The 23,786-nt window shown below is 43.8% G+C and overlaps 3 protein-coding genes across 3 annotated transcripts; 1 reads left to right on the forward strand and 2 right to left on the reverse strand.

Moving 5' to 3' along the window:
• The first annotated feature begins 2,469 nt into the window (after nucleotides 1-2,469).
• On the forward strand, nucleotides 2,470-4,291 carry LOC135942922 (uncharacterized). Its single transcript, XM_065489274.1, has 2 exons — nucleotides 2,470-2,747; nucleotides 3,385-4,291. Exons 1-2 carry the CDS (start codon nucleotides 2,470-2,472, stop codon nucleotides 4,289-4,291), a joined length of 1,185 nt encoding a protein of 394 aa, XP_065345346.1.
• A 4,880-nt stretch (nucleotides 4,292-9,171) lies between these two features.
• Nucleotides 9,172-14,001, reverse strand: LOC135942928 (uncharacterized). The gene is made up of 7 exons (XM_065489286.1): nucleotides 13,906-14,001; nucleotides 13,222-13,421; nucleotides 12,894-13,143; nucleotides 10,209-12,074; nucleotides 9,985-10,142; nucleotides 9,414-9,925; nucleotides 9,172-9,326 (listed from the first exon to the last, which is right to left on the reverse strand). The coding sequence occupies exons 1-7, from the start codon at nucleotides 13,999-14,001 to the stop codon at nucleotides 9,172-9,174; spliced, it is 3,237 nt and encodes a 1,078-aa protein (XP_065345358.1).
• Nucleotides 14,002-14,062: 61 nt separating this feature from the next.
• LOC135942938 (uncharacterized) lies at nucleotides 14,063-16,221 on the reverse strand. Its single transcript, XM_065489298.1, has 6 exons — nucleotides 15,028-16,221; nucleotides 14,765-14,962; nucleotides 14,489-14,704; nucleotides 14,380-14,436; nucleotides 14,204-14,317; nucleotides 14,063-14,140 (listed from the first exon to the last, which is right to left on the reverse strand). Exons 1-6 carry the CDS (start codon nucleotides 16,219-16,221, stop codon nucleotides 14,063-14,065), a joined length of 1,857 nt encoding a protein of 618 aa, XP_065345370.1.
• Nucleotides 16,222-23,786: the final 7,565 nt, after the last annotated feature.

The following is a 23,786-nucleotide window of genomic DNA, read 5'->3' on the forward strand; positions in this document are numbered from 1 at the left end:
AGCGCGAGCCGAGCACTTCACTGATTTTTTAATTGTAGTAGAGTGCACAACGGAGAGAAAATATTATATAGCAGTAGTGGCGTGCCACGCAGAGAGAGATGTGCGAGAACGAAGCAGTGCATGCATTCACATTTTGTACCGGGGGGCGCATCGGAGCGCTCGAGAAAGAATTATTTACGCACCGCAATATATCTGCTGAAATGAATAAAAAAACAGCACGAGAGAAAACGCAAAATGGTATTTGTACGGAGCAGATATGCCAGACCACATGGATCACGCGCTACGCCAGTCCTACGAGCAATTCTTCAACAGCGGTGGAAAATATTGCAGCTTGGGCTCACGATTCAATGTTCTGAACATAATGAAGCGGAAAGGGATGCACGTGCTAAGTAGCGCTGAATTTACTGTCGAGCATTTCCTAAAATGCAGCCTGCAGCATGTATTGACCCGTGAGGGGAATGTACAACAAATGTTTGCCATAGACATGTACGAGCGCTCAGTGACAATGTCTGCCTACGAGCTGCTCTTTGATCTGTTTAAAAATACATGCGAAGAGCTTGCGGAGTTGAACCGCGGCTACCACAGAGTGGCCAATTTCTCTGTTATTGTGAAAAAAGACCAGTTTGCGAATCCGTGGATTGTGATTAGTGAACTGGATCCGAACTGCGTTTATACAAACGTTGTGAGGAACGCCTACAGGGTTGTGCTGAGTAAGGCTCAGTATGAAAATCTGCGACACGTTATTAATATCGATGTCCCTTCAAAGACCAGCGAAATGATGTGCATGGCGTCGGCCTATAACAATACATTGGCCGAGCTAAAGATTCTCGTGAAGTTGAAGATCAAATCAATATGCGATTTCTGCCCCACGCGAAAGTACGGGCGCCGTCTGTGTCAATGTGCAGCCGTGCGCCCCATCGATATTCTGTGCTTGCTTAACAGAATGAGGGCGAGCCTCGTGGCTAAAACCGTGCACCGAGGCGAGTTAAACATTTACAATCGCCTAATACCAGCGTTTGCGCCTATCTCTGAGATGTTGCACACAGAAATAAGGAACAATGCTGTCTACTATCAGGCAACCGCCGAGCGAGGGCAAGCGCCAGACCTCACCAAGAGAGTGGGATACAGGAGCTTGAAACAGCGCTTCAATATGTATTGAGAAAATCCAGATTTTTAAAATTTGAAGAACCGCGTGAATGTTACCACATAGCCTCTCTCCGCAAGGCATTTCAATCGCAGATATGTAGTACGATTTTATTATATCATTATTCGCACAAATATTTCTTCATCTGTTCATGGTGTATTTTATTGTTGGGGTTAATAAAAAAATGAATAAAAAATGTATCAACTTGTGTTTAATTTCACAAAACACACCTCCAGCGTTCGAGTCCTCTGGGATATATAAGATGAAAATGTACGATGTGGAATCTCAGTCAGAATCATGGCACTGGCCTGGACACACCCCTTCACCTGCACGATTGCTGGCCCGACTAACTGTGGCAAAAGCGTTTTTATTATGAATTTTCTAAGAAATTTAAAGGAAATGATAGACTGCAAGATAGAAAGAATAGTGTGGTGCTACGGCATCAGCCAGAAATTTCATAATGAGCTTGAGAAAAAATTAAACGTCCCCGTCTTGCTGGTAGAAGGTGTGCCGAGCTTGGATGTGATCACGGACGAGTCCTCAGGTCCGCAGATTTTAATTTTAGATGATCTGATGGGTAGATTTCCGAGAGAAACTGCAGAAATATTCACAATGGGAAGCCATCACAGATCGCTCTCAGTCTTCAACGTCGTCCAAAATTTGTTCCACAAGAACAACAGAGACGTATCTTTAAATTCACAGTACATGGTGCTGTTCAAAAATCCCCGTGATAAATTTCAAATCTCGCATTTGGCTCGGCAGATCGAGCCGCAAAATTCTCTCTTCCTGGCCGAAGCGTACAGAGACGCAACGAAGAGTGCTCACGGCTATATGGTGTTCGATCTGTCGCAGTCGTGCCCGGAGCATTTGCGCTACAGAAGCAACGTATTTCCAGGGGAGCAGACGATTTTTTACCTGCCAAAGAATACGCGAGTATAAATTGGGGAGGACACGGTAGATTCGATTCAGTCAGCAGACATGTCTTCGAGGTTAGAGAGGAATGCAAAAAAACTCCGCAGTCTGTGCAAGTGTTCTAAGCAGCGGCGAGTAAAAATACTAAGCGGCGCAGACGACGAATTTATTAAAGTCTTGTGCGAATGTGCAGCGAACACTATAAATAGCAATGTTCCCTTGACGGACAGGCAGTTGCGAAAACTGAAACCCCACAGAACCACGCTTCGATTTCTGGCGGACAAAAAGTATCCAATCAAAAGCAAAAAGAGAAGAATAATCAAGCAGGCCGGCGGCTTTCTGATACCCCTTCTCGCACCGATTGTGTCAGGCATCCTGACGGCTGTCTTACAATGAATGTACACGGGAAAAAAATGATACTCGTCCCAGAAAATGGAGCTGTGGACGTAGCGCGGGCACCGGCGCCGGTTAATGATGTCTCTGAGCTGGACAGAGATATGGAGAAAATTCTAAATGACAAGCATCTCTCTGATTTCATCAAGTGGAAGCGATACGAAGCGACCCTCGATCGCTACATGATGTTGATAAGGAGAACAAAAAGAAAAACAGAGTTAAAAAGCCGCGAAGAATCAGATGGCAGTGACGAGGATTCAGAGCTCTCGACGATGGATAAAATCCTGAGCGGAATAAAGTCAGAGTCGAAAATGCAGCAGGCGAGAAAACTTTACGGATTTCTAACAAACTGCGCTCGAATACAATGGTCCTCTGATGGGGTGACCCAGATAGATGGATTGACGATCGGTAATTTGCAGGAAATGTTCGCGATTTCTCTGTCGAGCAAAACCCCGCCAAATACATTGGGTTGGGCCCGGTTTAAAGCGTTTTTAAAAGAGATGGACGTTCCAACCACGATAATAAATAACCCAGAGTTGAAAGGGCCACGTTTTCTCATAAATAATCCAGAGCTGAAAACGACGACTAGCGCCACCGATAAAAGCCTCGATGGTGGGGTTCATAAATTAAGAAGACTGTGCAACTATAGTTGGAAACCTTATTAAGAAAAAAATTCAAACTATATAAGAATTTTGCAGGCTGAGAAATATTTATTCACAGAAACGAACTAATGCGAAAAGGATGTCCCGTGAGCTGAGTAAAGACGACGCGAGACTGCTCTCTAAAATATACCATGATGTAGGGCATCCTGCTGGTTTCGCGGGCGTGTCAAAATTAATGGAATATTCGAAGCTCCCGAGAAAAATCGTGCTGGAATTTCTGCAAAGAAATGACACGTACACGCTTCACAAGCCTATAAAGAGAAAATTTTCCAGAAATAGATACATTGTGCCGACGCTCAGGTATCAATACGAGTGCGACCTTGCTGAATTTCAACCTTACTCCAATGAAAACAAAAACGTGAGATATTTGCTCGTCGTCATAGACGTCTTCTCCAGATACGCACAAGTAGAGCCGCTGGTGGACAAGACGGGCCGCGCTGTGGCTGATGGGTTGAGAAAAATTTTCAAATTAATGGGGACGCCTATTCTGCTGCGAAGCGACAAGGGGACCGAGTTTATCTCGAGCGAGGTGCAAAAATTGCTCAAACAATTATTTGTCAAGCACATTACGACCAACAATGAAGTCAAGTGCGCGATTGTAGAGCGGTTCATTCGTACGATCAAAACAAAACTTTACAAGTACTTCACGAACAAAGGGCATCACAAATATGTTGATCGGATAAAATGTGTCGTGCGCGCGTATAACAACTCTTGGCACTCGAGCATTGGTTGCGAACCTGTCAACGTGACGTCGCGGAACGTGAGCAAAATATGGAAATATCTTTATTCAGGAGTGGGGCGGTACCCAAAGTTGCAAGTTAGAAATTTGTCCAAACCGAAATTCAAAGTTGGCGACGTCGTCAAAATTTCCAGCAAGAAAAATTCGTTCTCCAAGGGCTACAAGCACAATTTTACTTATGAAAATTTTGTCATTGACCAGGTGCTGCGCAGAAATCCGCAAGTTTTCAGGCTGAAGGATCTGGAGGGGGCGCCGATAACGGGCGTTTTTTATGCAGAAGAACTACAAAAAGTAATCACCGATGACAAGACCGCTTACAAAATAGACTATGTGATCAAGTCGAGAGGAAAAGCTGGCAGTAAGCAGTTGTACGTCAAGTGGAGAGGTTATCCGGACGCATTCAACTCGTGGATAAAAGCCACCGATTTGGAAAAATTATGAGCGACCCTATTTATCTAACTCTGGCGAGCGACTCGCAATGCACGTTTGCAGAGCGAAACAAGACCAGCAAATTCACTGTGCACTTGGGGAGAGCTCTCGACCTGAGTGCAGGTTACGAGGCTGCGGTCTGCGAAATATTTTATCCAGGCACACTTGCAAACGTGATTTCAGACGAATGTTACGCTGCCTTGATCAGTTACGGTAAAAATGCCGAGGAAATTATTTCTGACAGCGGCGTACTGTACGACAGACTGTCCCTTGAGGAGAGAGCGCGCTTCAAAATATCCGAAAAACGACTTAGCGCAAAGACCGACTGCTACCACGATTTAAAATCGTACATATCCGCATTTAATGCACTTTACAATCGTTTCGTTTGGCTTGAAATTACGGACAAAGGTCTAGTCAAGTTATCAACGTCGGAGGTCACGTACAATTTATATCTCAGGCATGAGGAGGAGGGCGAAAACGCGGCATGGAGATTGAAATTATCGCCAAGACTCGCTGAAATTTTAGGGTTTGCCAATGCGAATCTGATTAGCTTTGGCGAAAAAATCGTCGGGGTAAAATATCCTGATCTGAATAAAGGCCATGTTCAGATTTTAAATATCTGCAGTGATTTCACTGCTGATCAAATTATAAATAACAAGCATGAGCGCGTGCTGCGGAGTTTTCTTGTGCCTCGAGAAAAATATCAGCACGGCTACGATCACTACAAGGCTTTCAACAAATTAATATTTCTGCCTGTGGAAAAAAAGCGGCTGGAGCATCTCACTTTGCATATAAAGGACCGCAACTTTAATTCAGCCTCATTCCTCGGCGGATCAGTCCAGCTGCTTCTCGTGCTTCGCAGAGTAAACAATGGCTGACGAGAGATATTATGCGTACTACGTAGCTCAGGCCAAGGGCGTGGGTGGAAATGCCAAGCTTCAAAGGGTACAGAAAGGGCTCGGCGTTGGATCGACGTTGGTGTCGCTACTCAGGCGTCTATTTCCCTACGTGAAGAGCGGACTGAAGGCGGTTGGAAGCGAACTGCTCTCGAGCGGGGTTAACATATTGAAAGACTCGTTCGACCCGAAAAAAGACTTTAAGGACAGCCTCAAAACGCACATCACCAACGCTGGCGCAAACCTTGGTGCTAAAGGAGCTGAAAAGGTGAACTCGTTGCTCGGGATGGGCGCTATAAAAAGAAAGCGGAGGGGCTCGACGAGCCAGTCTGTCACTAAGCGTAAACGAGTGAGGAGAGCAAACAAGCGTAGATCCCAGAAAAATAACAAAAGGAGAATAAAGAAGCCTCGAAAGCGGGATATTTTTTCGTAGTTTGCAATTATGGAAAACGAGGCAATAGTGTCTGAGTTGGATATTTTCGCTCCGCAAGTCGTGCAGACAAGCATTCTGGGTGGAGATTATGTGAGCTACAGGCCACTGCAGACACTGGATAATGCAGGTCCGATTATATTCCAAGTGCCAGGTGCCGGAGATAATTATTTGGATATTTCGAAGACATTGCTTTATGCAAAAATTCGAATTGTGGACGGGAAAACAGGGTTTGCGTTCGCTTTAGGGACAGACAGCAGAGACGTTGAATATTCCTTTGTGAACAATCTACTCAACAGCCTGTTCAGCGAAGTTAAATTCGAGTTAAATCAAACTTGCGTCTCGTCGTCGTCAAATCTGAACCATTTCAGGTCCTACCTGGAGACTTTGTTCAGCTACAATGAAACTGCTAAAAAGTCTCATCTGACCGCCGGACTTTTCTCCATGGATCAAGCCGGCGGCTTCGCAGATTTATGTTCGCCAACACACATCGAGCGGATGAGTTATGTTAAAGGAGGCAAGAGCGTTGAGCTCATGGGGCGGTTGAGTTTGGACGTTTGTAACAGCGGCAAGCTGCTGCTGAACGAGATTGACATGAGGTTAACTTTAACACGAAACCCCGACAGCGTCGTGTGCATGGTGAGCAAAAGTGACATAGCGCCTAAAATTGTGATCGACGACGCTGTTCTCTATGTGAGAAAAGTAAATGTAAGCCCCACCATCATGCTGGCACACGCGAAAATGCTGCAAAATGTTACGGCCAAATATAATTACACGCGTGTAGAAATGAACACTTGGACTATACCAGCTGGAGTCACTCATCACACGCTCGAGAACTTATTTCTCGGACGCGTGCCCACAAGGATAATTTTTGGTCTTGTTAAAAATTCCGCAGTCTCGGGGAACTACATGGAAAACTGCTTTGATTTCCAGAACTACTCGGTGTCGCAACTCACCCTATCCATAAACGGAAAAATTGTAAACTCCTCGCCGTACTCGCTGAACTTCGCAGGAAATGAAAACTACCTGGTCCCATTCATGTTCTCTTTCATTTCGACTGGAAATTTTCTGGCGGACGACGGGTATTGCGTGAATAGGCAGGACTATAAAGACGGCTACTGTCTGTACGCCTACGACCTCTCGCCAAACGAAAGTGCCAGTTTCGATTACTGCTCGCCGCCGCAGCAAGGGAACGTACGGCTTGAACTAACATTTAAAACCCCGCTGGCGCACGTCGTTAATGTCGTTTGTCATGCCGAGTACCCAGAAACGCTGGAGATAGACCGAAACAGAGAGGTGATGATCCAATATAAGAAATAGCTATTCGTACGGTAGCGTCATAAGGGAAGATGGCTCTGATCGTAGAGGTTCAGGGGTTCTGCTGCTCGTCGTTTCTGCCAAAAGAAGTTTTTTTGCTGGCGGATGACTTGTCCAGAAAATATTTGATAAAACCCGGGATGGATTTCAGCTTGCTGAGCGACAAAGAGAAAAAAACGATCGCGTGGAATTCGCGTTATTATCACAAAATACCGTGGCATATGGGCAACTGCACAATGACCGACTTCATCTCGAGTATAAATATGATCGCACCAGGCTACAAATACATTGTCACAAAGGGCAGCACCAAAGCAGCTTATCTGAGCGAGATACTAAGCAGGCGCGTTCACGATCTTTCTTTCTACGGATGCCCGAGTGTGCGCGGAGCCACGGCCGCTTGCAAATTACATTTTTCATCAGACGCGCGCTGCGCCGAGTCGAGTGCGAGAGTCATAAAAAAATTTCTAGATGGACACGGTGATGTTGAAAAGCTGCTTGGCGGGTCTGCAGGAGAGAGCGAAAAGTAATACCCACGTTGGCGTGTACGCCGCGGATATGCTTCCTCGCAGAAAACTCAAGCGCCCCGCAGCGATCGTAGTTAACACGGCCCCATCGAGAGAAACCACCGGTCATTGGATCTCGATTTATCTCCCGGTGCGCGGAAAAATAATATTTTTCGACTCGTACGGGATGGGACCGCACGTTCCAACACACGAGAAATTTTTGAAGAGGCAAGGAAAATTCACGTACAACAAAAAATGTTACCAGTCGGTAAATTCCGTTGTGTGCGGTGGGTACGCTTTACTTTTCCTCGCTTCAAAAATGGGGGTCATAAAGTCGTTTAAGAATAGCATGACGGAGAACAAGCAGCAAAACGACGACTTTATCGCACTTGCCTGTGGAAATCTAATGAATCGTTTGGGGGTGGGACTCTGAGTCCTCCGATCTAACCACCAGATGGCGGTCCGATGGTATATATGTTCTCGCGCTGGTCGGGTCTAAGTAGCAAGGCTCCAGTCACGCGACAAGTATCATCGCCGGTCTCGCCAACAAGCAGCCATATGGACAGGAAATTTCTGTTTAATCGCGGTGATAAGCCGTACGCAAGGCCGCTGGAGGAGACTGTTCTGGACAAGAAGAAGAAAATCACTTATGATCCGGTGGACAAATGCCATGAGGTTCTCCGCAGGATTTACCCCATCAACAAGAGCGGCGGCAAGCAGATCATCATTGGTTGCGATCCTCTTGAAGACTACAACCCCGTCATTCTACTTAAAAAACCAGGGACCCGCGGTGTGAAGCTGCAGCACGAAGCTTCTGTGAGGTTCATCGACTGCTTTGAGAAATTCACCGAGTTTTTCAAAGCAGACGCGGATCCTCAGAACAAGATTTTGCGCCTGACGGACAGCGCCACTGTTGAATTTGGCTATCACTACAACAAAAAGGCGATTTTCGTCCGCGTTGACGGATCCGAGCCGAACGGGCAGCTCTTAATCATGAACTGCTACACTTGGCAATTCATGCGGACCATCATGCCGCTGATTGTTCACACGTTCGGCCTGCTGAGCAAGTACTCCGCTGAGCTGAAAAAGATGAGCGATGTCATGAAGGCGCACTTGGCAACACACTTCAAGCTCAGCGACCCGCAGGAAGTAGGACGAGCCGAGCAATACCTCTCCGAGATGAAGACAGACGACATCAACTTTGAGCCTGACGAGAAGGGAGAGGCGCTGTCCACCCTGGACTACTACGCCTGCTTCTGCGAGATCAAGCGTTTCTGTATTCATTCTTTGACATCTCAATAAAAATCTGATGATTTAATGTTTTGAAAAAGAAACACCATGCATTTCATTTGAATACCCTTTTTTATTGTTATAAGTTCGATAAAGACAACGTACATTAAATTTCACATTATGAAGAACGTACTTACAAAAAACAAAAGTATTCACTTTGATCTTTTTTATTGTTCGATAAAGACAACGCACAGTAAATTTCACATTATGACGAACGTACTTACAAAACAGAGTATGTGCTTTAATATTTAACATCTTTTGAAGAAATGTGCATCAGGAGAAAATTCAACGCCTGGCGGTAACGAATAATGACTTCCTCTGCATTGGAGTTGCGCCGGTTGCCTAACCGCCAGAATGCACTAATTAACTTTACCGATTCTGGAGTGGTGTTACGCAGGTTGCCTGACAGTCAGTTAAGCGAATTAATTGTTCATCGGGATTGAAAGAGGTTACATGTTATGCAGCAAAGTTTCTGTGAGTCCAATCTTCGATTTCGATACTCGGATCTGGCTGCAGCTCGAGAGCACCTTGTTTTGTTCCCCAAGGCACGGTGTCGTATTGAGAGACTCTCGCACGCTTGTCGTAATTTAACTTTAGCACCTTCTCGGAATCTGCAGAGTATATTTGGAAATGGGCATTTCTCTGTATCTTATCGTGGAGTTTAATGCGGAGTGCCGCAATTTCGGATTTTAAAATACGCTCCATCGCGTCCATGCTTGTTTCGGCGCGATTGTTGTGGCGGAGGGTTATGCCTTTCAGTTTTCTCACTTCTCGAGTTGTCCCGTCGCCGAGCCCTACTCTGATGCAGTAGTCTTTCGGTCCGAGTGCTACGAATTTTTCAATTTTAGCCCCTTCCCCGTACGACTCCATCTCGTTCGTGAGGCAGCCCAAGAAGGGTCCGGTCTTCAGGAGTTTTTCCCCCTTCTTCTGGAGGAATATGGCCGCATCCGTGTCGTAGTAGAGCACTCGCTCTCCTAAAATGTGTAGCATCTGGTAAAGAACTATCCGGGCGTGCGAGGTAACTAATGCGGCAATCAGGCAGTTCACGTTGGACTGGACGTTGTCGTCGTCTTCATAGTTTACCAGCATTTTTGAACCGGCGGGGAGGATCGAATTCACCGTTACGTTTGGGGCCGAAAGGAGTCGGAGGATCTCGTTTCTTGTCCCCACAATCGAGGTTTTCTGCTGCACGCGCTGACCAAATTTGCCCCTGGAAATTAAAAACAATTATTATCACGCTGTTAATATTTTTTCCATCTCTCATTTTACCATAGTGAGTTAAGGCAGAGTTTCGCCACAGTTCGAACAACCTCATTGCGGCCAATGTTGTTCGGATCAAGAGTGACGTTTTCATTCAGCCGATAAGACTCAAGAAACTCGGTTTTGTCTTCCTCGGTCATCTGCTCTGAGGGCCAGCCGGATGCCTCCTTAAACAAATAATAAATTATATTAATACACCACGGCGTTGCACCGGCGTTTTCGTCGCTTCTTACTTGTTTTCTCTGGAGAAACGTATCAACGAACGATACAAAAAGGCCCTGGCCATCCTCTCCTAGGCGTGTCGTTTGATCGTAATGCCACACTTCGAACATTTGGACGATTTTGTAGCGGAACTTCAAGGCTAGCTGGAGCTCGAATGTCGTCCACGAACCGCAGAAAGCTCGTTCCTCTTCGTTGTGCGTGCAAAAGGTTTGTGATTTTTCCGTAGCGCAGCGCGAGCAGAGGTGAAACAGCAACTTGCCGTTTATCTTCTGCGGGAGAACTGGATGGTAAAGAGCCTGCGGGGCTACCACCTTGCAGTGAACGAAGCCGCAGAGGTCTTCAAACGGCGGAAAATTGTCTGTTATCACTGTAGGATGGCCCATCACGTACCTGCAATATTTCTGCACCGACGGGTACAGGCTGCAAACATCGAGATACAAAATCTCTTCGTCTGGTGCTGGCACGCAGTGAAATTTCACACAGTTAGTGCGGCCGCCGAACAAGCAATCGCGTGCTCTGAGCTGACCCCTCACTACTAGAGGATCTTTAGATAACATTCTGTAAACCAGAGGTGATCGTGCCATCATCCTCTTCCACTGGCATTCTTTCATCGCAATCACCGTGAACCCAAGTTGTCTGAGATGTCTTGTTCGCGCTTCTGTCGCGATTCTTCTACCAGCAATGGTTTCATAATGGCGGCCAACGCCGTAATTTGCCCGTTCTGTGAAGCACTTTTTGCATCCGTGCCAATAGCATCCGTGGAACTGATATATGCGCTTGGATGCTGGGTGGTATACGTCTACAGGCGCCCCAGCGATGACCTTTTCTCGCCCGTTGCCGCTATGCTGCAGATCAGTTATTTTCAAGACTGTCTCCAAGTAACGAATGAATTTGTAGGCCTCCTTGCTCTGCATAGACCGATACGAATCGCTAAGGGGCAAGAGGCCTATGCTGGAATCTGCGTAAAAGTTTCGCCTGTAAATTATGCTCACCAGGGCAGGGAGCGTCATGGTCTCGATGAATGGCTCGCAGTCAAAGTCCGTGAAGAATTTTCTGAACTTAAGTGCCGCCATTCTTAATATGGTTACGTCCAAGCTGCAGTATTTGAGAATCTCGGTTTGAAAATTATATTTTTCGTTCTTTTCTCGCAATCTTCGCTGCTCGTCAGCGTGCCAGGGCAAAAATAATCCACGCCTCTCGTTGTTCATGTTATCCGGTGCGAACAATTCGACATCAGGCATCTCGACAGAATCATATCCATAATTTTCAATTTTATTCATGCAGTGGGGGAAAAATCCTTTGCAGCTCTTTTCAAGTCTGAATGCTTTCGGCATTTTCTCGAGTGGGAAAGGCACGAACTGCAGGAAATCTAGGAAAGTCATGCGCGCTTTCGTGTAGGCATTTTCGATTTGAAGCTTCAGTATTCGCCGCCCGCTTAATATCACCGACAGTACTTGCCACTCGCACGTCCTGAAGATCTCATTAAGCACGAAGCACCCGTCGAACAGGCCCAGGTTGTGGAACATGATATAATGGTCCATCATTCCGATTTTTTTCCCCTGCTCATCCCTTGCGTTTCTACTTTTCTCGTGCATTTTTTGAATGAAATTCTTTATTACGTTAACTCTCGTAGGTGCACCAAAGTCGCTGATGATTATTTCCCGAAGGCCACACATGTGACAGGGTGCGGATCCTGGCTCGAATTCGGTATCTCTGCAACGGTGGCATGTTGTCTGGCTGCAGGCAACGTTGACTCTGTGATAGACTTTCCAACCAGTTGCTTCCAGCTTGTGCTCCTCGGCGGAAGTCTCGAAATCCGCAAATGTTAGTAGTGTTCTCTCGTCCCGGACCTTGAGGTTACGCGGCTTGTTATTTTTCTTAATGAAGCAGAGGTGAGTGTTTTCCACATACAGCTTGCACCTGCGGCAATATTTTGTGTAGCACTCGTGCGCTTTTCTCGCCAGCAGTTTGTGATCGATGAGAAAACCGCAGATTTTGCACACTTGCCGTGCGTCGCATATTCTGTTCTTCAAGTGGGCATCGAAACAATATTCCGACTCGAAAATGATCCTGCATTTGATGCAGCCCATTCTATTAGGTAGACCTTGATTCGCAGGCAGTTTGCATTGCTCCCCGCACTTCGTGCATTTCGTCCCAATGCAGTTTGCGTGCTTCTTAGAATTTACGCCGGTCTCGCAGTGGTCGCAGAAATAATTCATCTTCATCAGGCACGCGGGATTTTTTACAAAGCTAAAATGCTTTTCAACTTTGTCGTAGTACAGATGTATTTTTTTCTTATCGGCCGCGAACGCGTCGGATCCAAATATTTTCGTTTCTTTCGTACGGCCCTCGTAAGCAATTATCTTGTAATCCGCCAGCGTGTCCTGAACAGCGGCTATTGCCTCTCTGGTGGCGCCATTTGAAAAATCATATTTTACTCTCTCGTGCAAATTAATTATTTTTTTCGAGAAATCAACGCTTTTTTGCATTTTGGCGCTCCTCCAGCGGTTTTCCACGGCTTTTAATTCGGTTTTATGCGTTACGGTCGTTTTCATTTTTTCGCAAGTGTGGTACTCCATCCCAACAACCACTGCAAACAGCAAGCACAGATTTTGTTTGTAGGTGGCTGGAAGACCTTTTGACGTTGCCCATTTATCGAGGAAACGGTTTTTCTGCTCATTCTTTGCAGTTATTACCGTGTGGAGGGCGAGAACCTCCGCATTTCTTTTGAGTCGTCTCCCGTAGCCTTCCACATCTGACACGGTGGTCATTTCGAGAGAGAACACTCCTGATATTACAAACTCGCGCGACGACTGGGCCACTTTTTCCAGCTGCGATGCTATCATCTCTCTGGTGATTTGATTTTTGCGGACGAGAGGAACTTCTGCAGATGTGCCCTCGGTTGATATTATTGAGAAGCCTATGAAATCGGTTTCTTTTTGTGGCCTTGTCAAGTAAAACATCGAGTCTATCAGGCATTCAAAGGGGTCTGCTCCTGTTACTTTAACTTGACAAGTCACAAACCGTGCATCAAACTGGCTAAAAACGCGATGCGCTTTTTTCTCGAAAATAAAAGAACCGTTCGGTGGGCCGCGGTCATCGTCGATTATTTCTTCGATGTTATTCTCGTTGATTTCATTGGCGATGTGGTGGGCTGCCTCGCGGTTCTCTTCGTTCTGCGCCAGTTCTCCTCTTCGATCGCCATAGCCCACTTGATTTATGTTCTGGAAAAAATCGATTTTACGTCGTGTAAAACTAACTAGCCTTTTGAAATGATTTTTTTAATTCAACCTTTTTTGCTGCTCGAAGAATTATTACTCTAGATTAGACCCGCCGTGAAAATAATTAATTACTTCAAGAATGTGCTTATTGTTTTTTTATTTTTTTAACTTTTTTTGAAAACTATAGTATAATGTGCATCTGAAGCAATTATTAATCAGACTTATATTGTTATGTCTGCATAGGGCAGAATGCCCCTGCAGATCCATAATTAGGATTAATTTAAACTGAAAGGTGCGGTCATGCAGAATGAAACAATTATTGTGATATTTTTTTTCAATTGTGTTTTTATTGGATAAATGGGAATTCGCGATACATAAAAAACAATGAAATTATCGCTTCTTATCAGCTTTCTTGGCTTGGTGATTTCCCTTCTGCAAAGAGAAGGCGTGTTAATACGTGTAGTTGTTAATTTGACACTATACTTACGTTAAAGTGGTTTTTTATGGCAGCCATCTGATCCCCGGCGGCCTCCGCGATCTGCTCCTCCATCTGAGCGACGCTCCTGCCACAGTACTCCTCCATGTACTCGATCGCCTGTAAATAGAAGGAAAAAAGGTTATTGTTTCTTGATTATGTATTTATTTTACAAAATACTTACATTCATATGATTGTCATAATTTAGGACAATCGACTCTTTTTCGGGGTAGTACTTTTCGCCAGCCTGGAAACAGAATAAAAATTGCTTTAATTGCAACACCGGTTGCAGAGTGGTAGGGCTACTTACTTGGATCTCCCCGTTGATGATGCGCTCTAGTACTGCGATCGACTTCTTGTCCAACAGCAGCTGGTTCCTAGCCGTCTTTTCGCCAAGGAAGATCTTTGCCATCTTTTGTTCGAACTGTGGAAACAAATAATTCGATTAGTATTTTTTACTAAACCGTTAAAGAGTTCTATACTCACACCGTGTATCTTGTTCCTCAGAGCGTGCATCCTCTCCTTCAGCTTGCGATCGTCGGCCTGTAAGAGCATAGAGATAAGTTACAGCCCTTTATTTGTTTACGCTGCGTACCTTGACAATATTGGCGAATTTAATTTGGCCAACCGCCCTCACACAGTTATACACTGCTGTCTTCTCCGACAGCAGTGTATAGGTCTTCCTTGGTCTTTCAGCCACATCCATCCGGGCGTAAGATATCTTGCGCCCGATGATTCCAGTCCCCCCGGCTGCACTGGAGGTGGATGCCTCCGGGAGAATGACGATCCGGGCTTGTTTTTTGCTCGGGATCTGGAAGATATATGTTTTTTAGTAAATTTTTTTATTTTTAAAAAATCGCAGTATACTTGCCTTCGATGGTGCACCGGTTGACGGTCTTTTCCGGGCAGCCTCCTCCAGTTGCACCCGCTGTTGTAGAGCCTCCTTCAAGAACTTTAGTTTGCTGGCGAGGGTGTCGACTGCGTCCGCTCGTTTCTCACCAAACGCCTTCAGTGCGTCGTTTAAGGTGGTCGTGACTTCGACTAATTCCTTTCCTTTAGCCTCAATGATCTGTGAAAAGCAAAATAAAGTATTTGGTGCGGTCACGTTCTAGTTACGAAATTTGGTTTTCGTACCTCATCAAACACTGTCGTATCCTCAGACACGAACTGGGGCTCATTTTTCTCCTTCTCAAGATCGCGAATTTGTTGTTGGATTGCATTGGCGCGGCTCTTGACTTCCTTCATGCTCTCTTCAAGCTGGAGCTGTTGTTTCTCCGCCTCTTCTAGAAGCATCCTCTTCGAGGCGATGTCTGCTTCTTGTGCCTCCAGTTTGGCTTTCTTTTCTATGTTTGCGGCGATTTTGTTGGCCTTGCGTGTTCCGTTAACCGTTATGGTGGTATTGATGTTTTTTGCAACCTGATGGTAAGTTGTTTCCGCGCTGCGCCTGTCCTCCTCATACTGCTGCTGCACTATGTGGCGAGTCGCAATAACCGTGCGAATTTCCTTCCGAATATCTTCTGCGGAGAGAGGATCTTTTTCTGGGAATGACTCTTCTTCTCCGTCACCCAGTATTTTCCTCTGGTAGGACGGGCTCAGTGGTGGCAGATCAGGCCTTTCCCCAAGCGTGGTGAGTTCTGCTTCTGCTTCGTCGTCTTTTGCGGGTTTCGCTGGTGCCTTTGCAGCAGGCTTCCGCGGGCGTTGTTTATCGCAATCGGGTTTGTCCAATCTTCTAGCACAGAGACTGATCGGCTTCTTACGTAGAGGCTGCCTGGCGGGCTGGTCTCGAGGGGTTTCGGGTGACGAACTGCTTGATCGGGTTGTACGCGTAGATGCTGATGATCGGGTGGTGCTCCGGGACGCGCGCGAGCCAGGTTTTTCACTGCTGTCGGTCTGCGAGCACTCGACGATCTCATTTTCATTGCTCTCGTTCTCTGAGCAGTCGACGATCTCGCCCTCCGATACTTGCTCCGTGTCATCAGCGGCCACCGATTCCGTGGGCTGGTGCTCGCTACCAGCTGCCTTGGCGAGTTGCTCAGGGCACGATTGTTGTTGGTCCTTGCCGTGAGTGGCCAGCGATTCCGTGCGCTGGTCCTCACCATCAACCGGCTCAGCGACTTGCTCCGGCAGCAATTGCTGTCCATTGCTCTCTAATACCTCAGGTGGCATCATAGTGGGTGTTTCAAACGAGTAGTCAGACATACTATCCGATAGAGGTGCCACTCCGCTCATCGCTGGCGAGTCCAAGGCATTCGCATTCTCGCTGCGTTCCATGTCCGCCACGGCCTTTTCGGTCTCGCTCAGGCTGGCGACAAGTATGTTGTATTCCATATTGTTGATTCAGCGGCGCAATTATTGCTACTGTGTTTCTGCACTGGGATGCACAGTATTTATGTGGGCGTTTACTACCCCTTAAGGGGGGCTCACATTACTTTTCCGGTACACACTCAACAAATGCACTCGTTTTTTTTGCGTTGACAATTCGCGCAGCGACTCCAGCATAAAGTTATGTTGCGATCATATTTTGTAATGTGTCCCCAGACTCCAGCAATATGAGCGTTTGTCTTATACCAGACCTTTTCTCTCGTGCTGTTTTTTTATTCATTTCAGCAGATATATTGCGGTGCGTAAATAATTCTTTCTCGAGCGCTCCGATGCGCCCCCCGGTACAAAATGTGAATGCATGCACTGCTTCGTTCTCGCACATCTCTCTCTGCGTGGCACGCCACTACTGCTATATAATATTTTCTCTCCGTTGTGCACTCTACTACAATTAAAAAATCAGTGAAGTGCTCGGCTCGCGCTAATTCTCTCTTCCTTCAATGCAATAGATGCACTGCTTCGTTCTCGTACATCTCTCTGTGTGTCGCCCCCACTACTGTCATATAATATTTTATCTCCGTCGGGATACAGTGACAGGAGTGACGATTTAACATGAGACACGGGCTTTTAAAAGCACGACCCTGCCCTACCACAATAATTTAAGCTCCACCCTCTTTACGATCAAAGGTCACTAATTGAAAACAAATATTTGTATCAGAGTGAACCTGCAATTTTTATTTGGTCAACAATTGTTTTTTCACATACGCCACACGCAATATCGACACATTGAACACACAGGGTTATGTGTCCACAAGGCAGTGTTTTCCTTAACCGAGCAAACGCGCTGATACATCTGTGGCCACTTGCCCGCCACACACATGCTCGGGCTTCGGTCACCTTTTCTCTCGTGCTGCTTTTTATTCATCCCAGCAGAAATATTACTGAAGAATTCTTTCTCGAGCGCGCCGATGCGCCCCGCTACAAAATATAAATGCATGCACTGTGTGTCGCGCCACTACTGCGATATATATATTTTCTCTCCGTTCTACACCGCTACAATTAAAAATCAGTGAAGTGCTCGGCTCGCGCAAATTCTCTCTTCCTTCAATGCAATAGATGCACTGCTTCGTTCTCGTACATCTCTCTGTGTGTCGCCCCACTACTGTTATATAATATTTTATCTCCGTTGTGCACCACTACAATTAAAAAATCAGTGAAGTGGTCGGCTCGCGCTAATTCTCTCTTCCTTCAATGCAATAGATGCACTGTTTCGTTCTCGTACATCTCTTTGTGTGTCCGTGCTCGGCTCGCGCAAATTCTCTCTGCGTGTCTCTCACTCCGACTCACGACCGAATCGCACACATCTCGCGCGCAGCACTCATAAGTGCCTCTCTCTGTGCACCGTTTTACTCTCTTTTGCATGAGTCGTGCGTCCGTGAGGAAAAAACTTGTGCGTCCGACTCCCGCACAACGCGCACTGAATTGTTTCTCCCATCTCGAGAGCCATACCAGCCTATCTCATATCCTACTCGCACCTTCCTCTGTGCGCCAACTTACACACAGCGCGACTCGCATGTACCTCGAGAGCCAACACTCATAATTTACTCTCTCCGCCGATTTCTCTCTTCGGCTGACTCGCGCGGCCAACGTTGTGAAAAACTCCCGCACAACTCGCGCAAAATTATTTCTCTCCCAACTCGCGCACAATTCGCGCCTTACCTCCGCCTAACTAGCGCCTTACTTGCGCACAACTCGCGCCCAACCTCCGCCTTCCTCTATCCCTGCCCCATATGGTGCGTTCTTATGTGTGAAAAAGTGTGTATAAAGGCCCCTATTATCTTCTACCGTATATTTCGTAATCCATCAAGGTGAAATGTCTTGCTGCACGCAAATATACACAGGAATGCACAAGTTTATCTGTTTTCTAGTGGCTACAAATGTTTAGAATTTATTTATGTTTCTTTGGGGGTCAACACAGCCAGGGAACCTTATTCATTTTTTGTTAGTAAAAACAACCTCGTTAGTTAACGAAAACAATTAAATATTTAATTGTTGTAAAAGTGTAGCATTGGAAAGTGATATACTTTGTAAATGAATTTTTGAATTAATTATTTTAGGCACATGTGCGTCGAGACAATCGTTTAACCAGGTTTAGCTGGATTTTTATTGCTAACCTCTGTTCCTTGAATTGTGAATTAATAAGTGTGCAATAATAGAAATTAATTTATCTTCGTCAGTTGGTTGAATTAATTATTTAAGGCACATTAGTGTTGAGGAAAATGCAAAAATGAGCGAGCAAACATTTTAGTTTCAACAAACTGAAAATATGGTTTAATTCTTGTTGTGTGATCAGTTTAGTAGACCGTTGGAAAAATACATTATCATTTTTAAAACGAGTTTTAGACATTTTTTGGATGATTTGGCAGATATAGACAGTTTAAAGTTTGGTTTAAATGGCTTAAATTGCATGATTTGTGCTCATTGGAAGGTCCCGCAATCCATCTCAGATAAAAAAGTCGATCGTTTAAAATTCACATCGCAGTTTTATTATTTTTCATTATCGAACAGAGAAATTAAATTGGGGATACATTCGTCGAAAGTTATATCGTCTTTACGGATTACGCATGTGAACAGTGGATGATCGAAGCCAATGGTTCTTCCAACTCTGCAAAACATTTAACAATTAAAATAATCATAAATTCTAGAAACAAAACCTACTTGAAATCAGATAATTTGGGAAGAAATGCACACGCGCTCTTAAAAATATTTGTTAAATATTCAGCTTTCTCGTTGGCATAGCAATTAAGGTAGAAGTGAAAAGTGTGCAGTTGCGATAAAATCTTCTTTTCTTGAATCAAAGAGTTGAGTGTCAGTAGGTCGGCTTCGTCTAAATATGCTGCTTCGAGAACAACTTTTTCCAACTTTGGCGCAGACAAAATGTTGGACAAAATCATGGGTTCTCCATATCTCGGATTGCTATAGAAGTTTTCAAATTAAAAATAAAGACAACATTTCTTAACACTTACTGTTCAAAAGAAGTTGGATCAGGGTATCTCAATTCGAGATCTTTCAGCTCCGTAAAAACCTGTATCGGTAATGGAGATGTTTTCAAACTTACTTTAACGAGCGACAACGTTTCAAGCTTTGGACAGTTGTTCAAGATGATTGCCAAATCAATTTTTAAACTAGGATATCTGAATGACAAATTTAATGTTTGAAGATTTTGTCCATATGTGCTCAGAAATCTCTCGAGTATGAGTAGCTCACTGTCTTCATATTCAATTGCTAAATTAAGCTCTCTGATACTATCAATTTTTCTTCGGGAGACTGCTTCTAGATATTCGCTTCGATCGTTCCATAAATCCTTAAAAAATATTACATCATTGTAGCTAAAACGTTATATGATTAAAAGAGTAACTCACCACAGAAAGTAAAATTAAAGTGACACAGGAGACGTTTGGAAATAAAGCGGACAAATCTCCAAACTCCTTTGGGCAAATCCGATTTCTAGATATATCCACACAAATATGTCGCTGACTTGGTGTTTTTGGAACCGACGACCTCCTATATTCATGATAAATTACGCGACGCCAGTCGAAGATCTCGCTCTGGTTAAACGGAACAATTTCAATATGTGGAAGATGGGTGCTGCACTGATCTGCAAGCCACAGATTGTTGTTGAATGTTAATTGTTTCACGTTGCAAAAACTGCTAGTGTAGATTTCTGGGGATGGATATGGTTCCGAATCGAAAGTATGGATGTTAAGATTATGCAGATTTGGAAGGGCTTTGCACATTTCCAGCAGATCATTCTCTTTGAATTTGAACAAATCTACGCGAAGAGTTTCCAAATTTTGCATTTTCTTCAGCGAATGCAACATTTCCGGCACGACCACGGGCTTTTCATCCGAGGGATCGCTGGTTTCGGGGAATGGATTGTTTTGCTTTATGATTAGTGTCTCAACTTTTGGAGCTAGTGTTTCAATCCATCGAAGCAACTGCACGCAACACTTGGTTTCCTAATTAAACGAAAGTTAACGCAGTGGTAGTTAGCATAATTTAACTTTATAATTACCTTGTTTAGAGTCGTAACTTTTGTTCCTTTTTGGTCCAGCAGGATTTGTTTAGTTTTAAACCGACGAGGACAGGCGAATGACATTATTCCGTTCAACTCAAGGTATCGGGTCCGGGAACTCAGCAAATATGGAAAAATCGCTATCAAACCATTACTTCCATTGTCGTCAATATTCCTCTGTTTTATGAGCATCTGTAAAATTTTTTCTCGCAAAATGCCAGCTGTAAGATAAGACTTTTGCCAGATTTTAATACAATTTATTAAATAGCTTACGCAAACTCGTGAGTTGCCGCAGCTGATCATCGCTATCCAAATAAAACCTGACATTTTTCAGGATCGTTCGAACCGCAAGCCTCTCCAAACTGTAACTCTTAGCCCGCAGAGTTTGAAGCCTCTTTTTGGCCAGGTTGAGGACAGTTTCGTCATCCATCACGCCATCACGGTCGTGAAACGCGTCTTGCTCCAGTCAAACGAACGGAAACCCAAAGACTATAACCTGTTTACTGCTGACTTAAAATGTGTATTTAACTTTTATTTTTTCCAGCGGCCATCTTTTGTCATCTAAAAAACATTTAACTATAATCAATACTGCTTTGACACTAATAATGACGATCTTCTAAGTGAAATTAAATGTATCAATTTAAGAAAAACATCCTGCTGTAATATGGATTGTTTTAACCCCCAATTCCCTCCAAAACAAACTAACAGATTAAAATCTGACTGAATAAAGCGAGCTAAAATCATCAAATTTGCAATCAGAGCTTATCACGCTTTTAAAAATTAAATCTGAGCAGTGTTTCTAAAAATTTGGGAAAACAAATTCCATTTTTTCTATTTAAATATATATTACAGTGATTTAAAATTCTAATTTGAATTTCTAATCAATACAAGAAAAATGTAACACAAATGTTGTACGTTTATTGTTCTGGATGAGAACGCTTTCATTACTCGATAATTCCAAAGCAAAACAGACAGCAATTTCAGTTAAATGATAAGTGTTATAGCAGGAGTTCTTTATTTTCAACAAAGCTCTGTGGAAAATTAGGGAAACCATGGGAAAATGCATTTCCTTTTTACAAACGCAAAGTTTTAGATTCATTTGATGATCCCAAAATAGTTAGAAGCTCATAAAGAATAGTTGTTTGTCTAAATTTCATACCCCAGTTTTATTATTTTTCGTTATCGAACATAGAAATTAAATTTCGAATACATTCATCGAAAATATTGTCGTCTTTACATATCGCGCATGTGAGTAGTGGATGATCAAAGTCCATTCTTCTGCCAACCCTGCAAAACATTTAACCGTTACAGTGGTTTTTCGTAACAAAAGTTTGCAAAAATAACACGTACCTGAAATCAGATAATTTGGGAAGAAATACACACGCGCTCTTCAAAATATTCGTCAGAAACACAAATCTCTCATCGTTGCCATTGCAATGAAGGTAGAAGTGAAAAGTGTGCAGTTGGGATAAAATATTCTTCTTTTGAATCAAAGAGTAGAGTCTCAGTAGGTCTAATTCGTTAAAAAATGCACCTTCGAGAACAACCTTTTCCAACTTCGGCGCGGACAAAATGTTGGATAAAATCATGGTGTCGTCCTCATTTCTAGGATAGCTAGATGTTTTGTGAACAAAATATAGAGAAAAATATTTATCGACACTCACCTTACGAAAGGATATCTCAATTCGAGTTCTTTCAGCTCCGTAAAAACCTCTGTCTGCAACGTGGATGTTTTTAGACAGACATTAATGAGCGACAACTTCTCAAGCATTGGACAGTTGTTCAAGATGATTGCCAGATCAATTATTAAACCAGGACATTCGCAATACAAATTCAGTGTTTGCAGGTTTTTTCCATATGTGCTTAGTAATCTCTCGAAAAAGAGTAATTCACTCTGATTATATTCAATTGCTAGATTAAGCTGTCTGATATGATCAAATTTCGGTAGGGAGACTGCTTCTGCACATTCTTTTTCGTTGAACCGTAGAGCCTTAAGTGCTGATACTAACATCATATTTTTTGTAACTATAATTTCAGAAAGTAAAATGAACGTGAGACAGGAGACATTTGGAAATAAAACGGGAAAATCTTCAAATTCCTCATCTAGGCAGTCCAAATTTCTATCAAGATCCACATACATATGTTGCCGACCTGATATTCTGGGAACCGACCTCATATATCGACGCCAGTCGAAGATCCCACTCTGGTCAAACGGAACAATTTGAATGTGAGGAAGATGTTGGATGCACAGATAAGCAAGCCAGTGATTGTTGTTGAATTTTAATTGTTTCACGTTGCAAAAACTGCTCGTGAGGACCTCTGGAGATGGATCTGGTCCAGAATCGAAAGTATGGATATTAAGAAAATGCAGATTGGGAAGGTTTTTGCACATTTCGAGCAGATCGTTTTTCTTGAACCCGAACAAATCAACGCGAAGAGTTTTCAAATACTTCATTTTCATCAGCGATTGCAGCATTTCCAGCTTGACCAGGGGCTTTTTATCCGAGGGATCGCTGATTTCTGGGAATGGATTGTTTTTCATTATGATTAGAGTCTCAACTTTCGGAGCTAGTGCTTCAATCCATTGAAGCAACTGGACGCAACACTCGGTTGCCTAATTAAAAGAAAGTTAGCGTATCATCGTTTATGATAATTGAACTCTTAAAATACCTTCTCTAGAGTGTCAATCCGATCAGGACAGACGAATGACAATATTCCGTTCAACTCAATATATCGGGTCCGGGAACTCAGCAAGTAAGGAAAAATCCCCATCGAATCCGTAAACACCTCCGTTTTTCCACTGTAATCTATCCTCCTTCTGATTGTAAGCTTATGTAAAATTTTATCTCGCAAAACGCCAGCTGTCAGATTCATACTTAAGTCATACTTTAATGTCATTTTTTGACAAAATACTCACGCAAACTCTTGAGCTGCCCCAACTGATCATCGCTATTCAAATAAAATCTGATGTTCTTCAAGATGGTTCGAACCGCAAACTGCTCCAAATTATAATTCTTGGTCCTTAGATTTCGAAGCCTATTCTTTGCCAAGTTGAGCAAAATTTCGTCATCCATCACGGAGAAATGTGTCTTGAACCTCACAAACGGAAGGGAAGCCAAAGACTAAAAACTGTTTTCTTTTGTTACAGTCAAAACAGCTATACGTAAACGAACAAGTTTTTCGTGAGTTAAAAACACGCTCAATATATATTGAAAACACGCAGTCACTATTTAATTGTTTTCAGTGGATTTAAATTGGCGTAAATTGGAAAAAAATGCTGAAATCTCACCAAGTTTTATAATAATGAAAATATTATCCGAAGAGGGCAATTCGAATTTGATTTAAATTTGAGTTTTAGTAGCACAAAACATTGTAAAGACACTAATATGATGATTTAAGTGACCGAAAATTAATTAATATTCATAAAATTTGCCATCTGGGACGAGAGGGTTTATTTCAATCCGCTTAATCAAAATCTGACCGAAAATGCGTGTACAAA

The sequence above is a fragment of the Cloeon dipterum genome, chromosome 1 (assembly GCF_949628265.1).
Source record: "Cloeon dipterum chromosome 1, ieCloDipt1.1, whole genome shotgun sequence".
In the NCBI taxonomy this organism is placed as follows: Eukaryota; Metazoa; Arthropoda; class Insecta; order Ephemeroptera; family Baetidae; genus Cloeon; species Cloeon dipterum.

Excerpts from the sequence above, each read along its gene's own strand:
- LOC135942938 (XM_065489298.1), bottom strand. The coding sequence starts at position 16,221 with ATGGAATACAACATACTTGTCGCCAGCCTGAGCGAGACCGAAAAGGCC. Across the intron at positions 14,705-14,764 it reads CAACCGGTGCACCATCGAAG|ATCCCGAGCAAAAAACAAGC; the intron begins GCAAGTATACTG and ends TATATCTTCCAG. Across the intron at positions 14,318-14,379 it reads TGAGGAACAAGATACACGGT|TTCGAACAAAAGATGGCAAA; the intron begins GTGAGTATAGAA and ends TTGTTTCCACAG.
- LOC135942928 (XM_065489286.1), bottom strand. The coding sequence starts at position 14,001 with ATGGAGGAGTACTGTGGCAGGAGCGTCGCTCAGATGGAGGAGCAGATC. Across the intron at positions 13,144-13,221 it reads TTTAGCCAGTTTGATGCACG|GCCACAAAAAGAAACCGATT; the intron begins GTTTGTGACTTG and ends TTACTTGACAAG. Across the intron at positions 9,926-9,984 it reads CTCTGCCTTAACTCACTATG|GGGCAAATTTGGTCAGCGCG; the intron begins GTAAAATGAGAG and ends TTTAATTTCCAG.
- LOC135942922 (XM_065489274.1), top strand. The coding sequence starts at position 2,470 with ATGATACTCGTCCCAGAAAATGGAGCTGTGGACGTAGCGCGGGCACCG. Across the intron at positions 2,748-3,384 it reads AAAATCCTGAGCGGAATAAA|AAATAGATACATTGTGCCGA; the intron begins GTCAGAGTCGAA and ends AAAATTTTCCAG.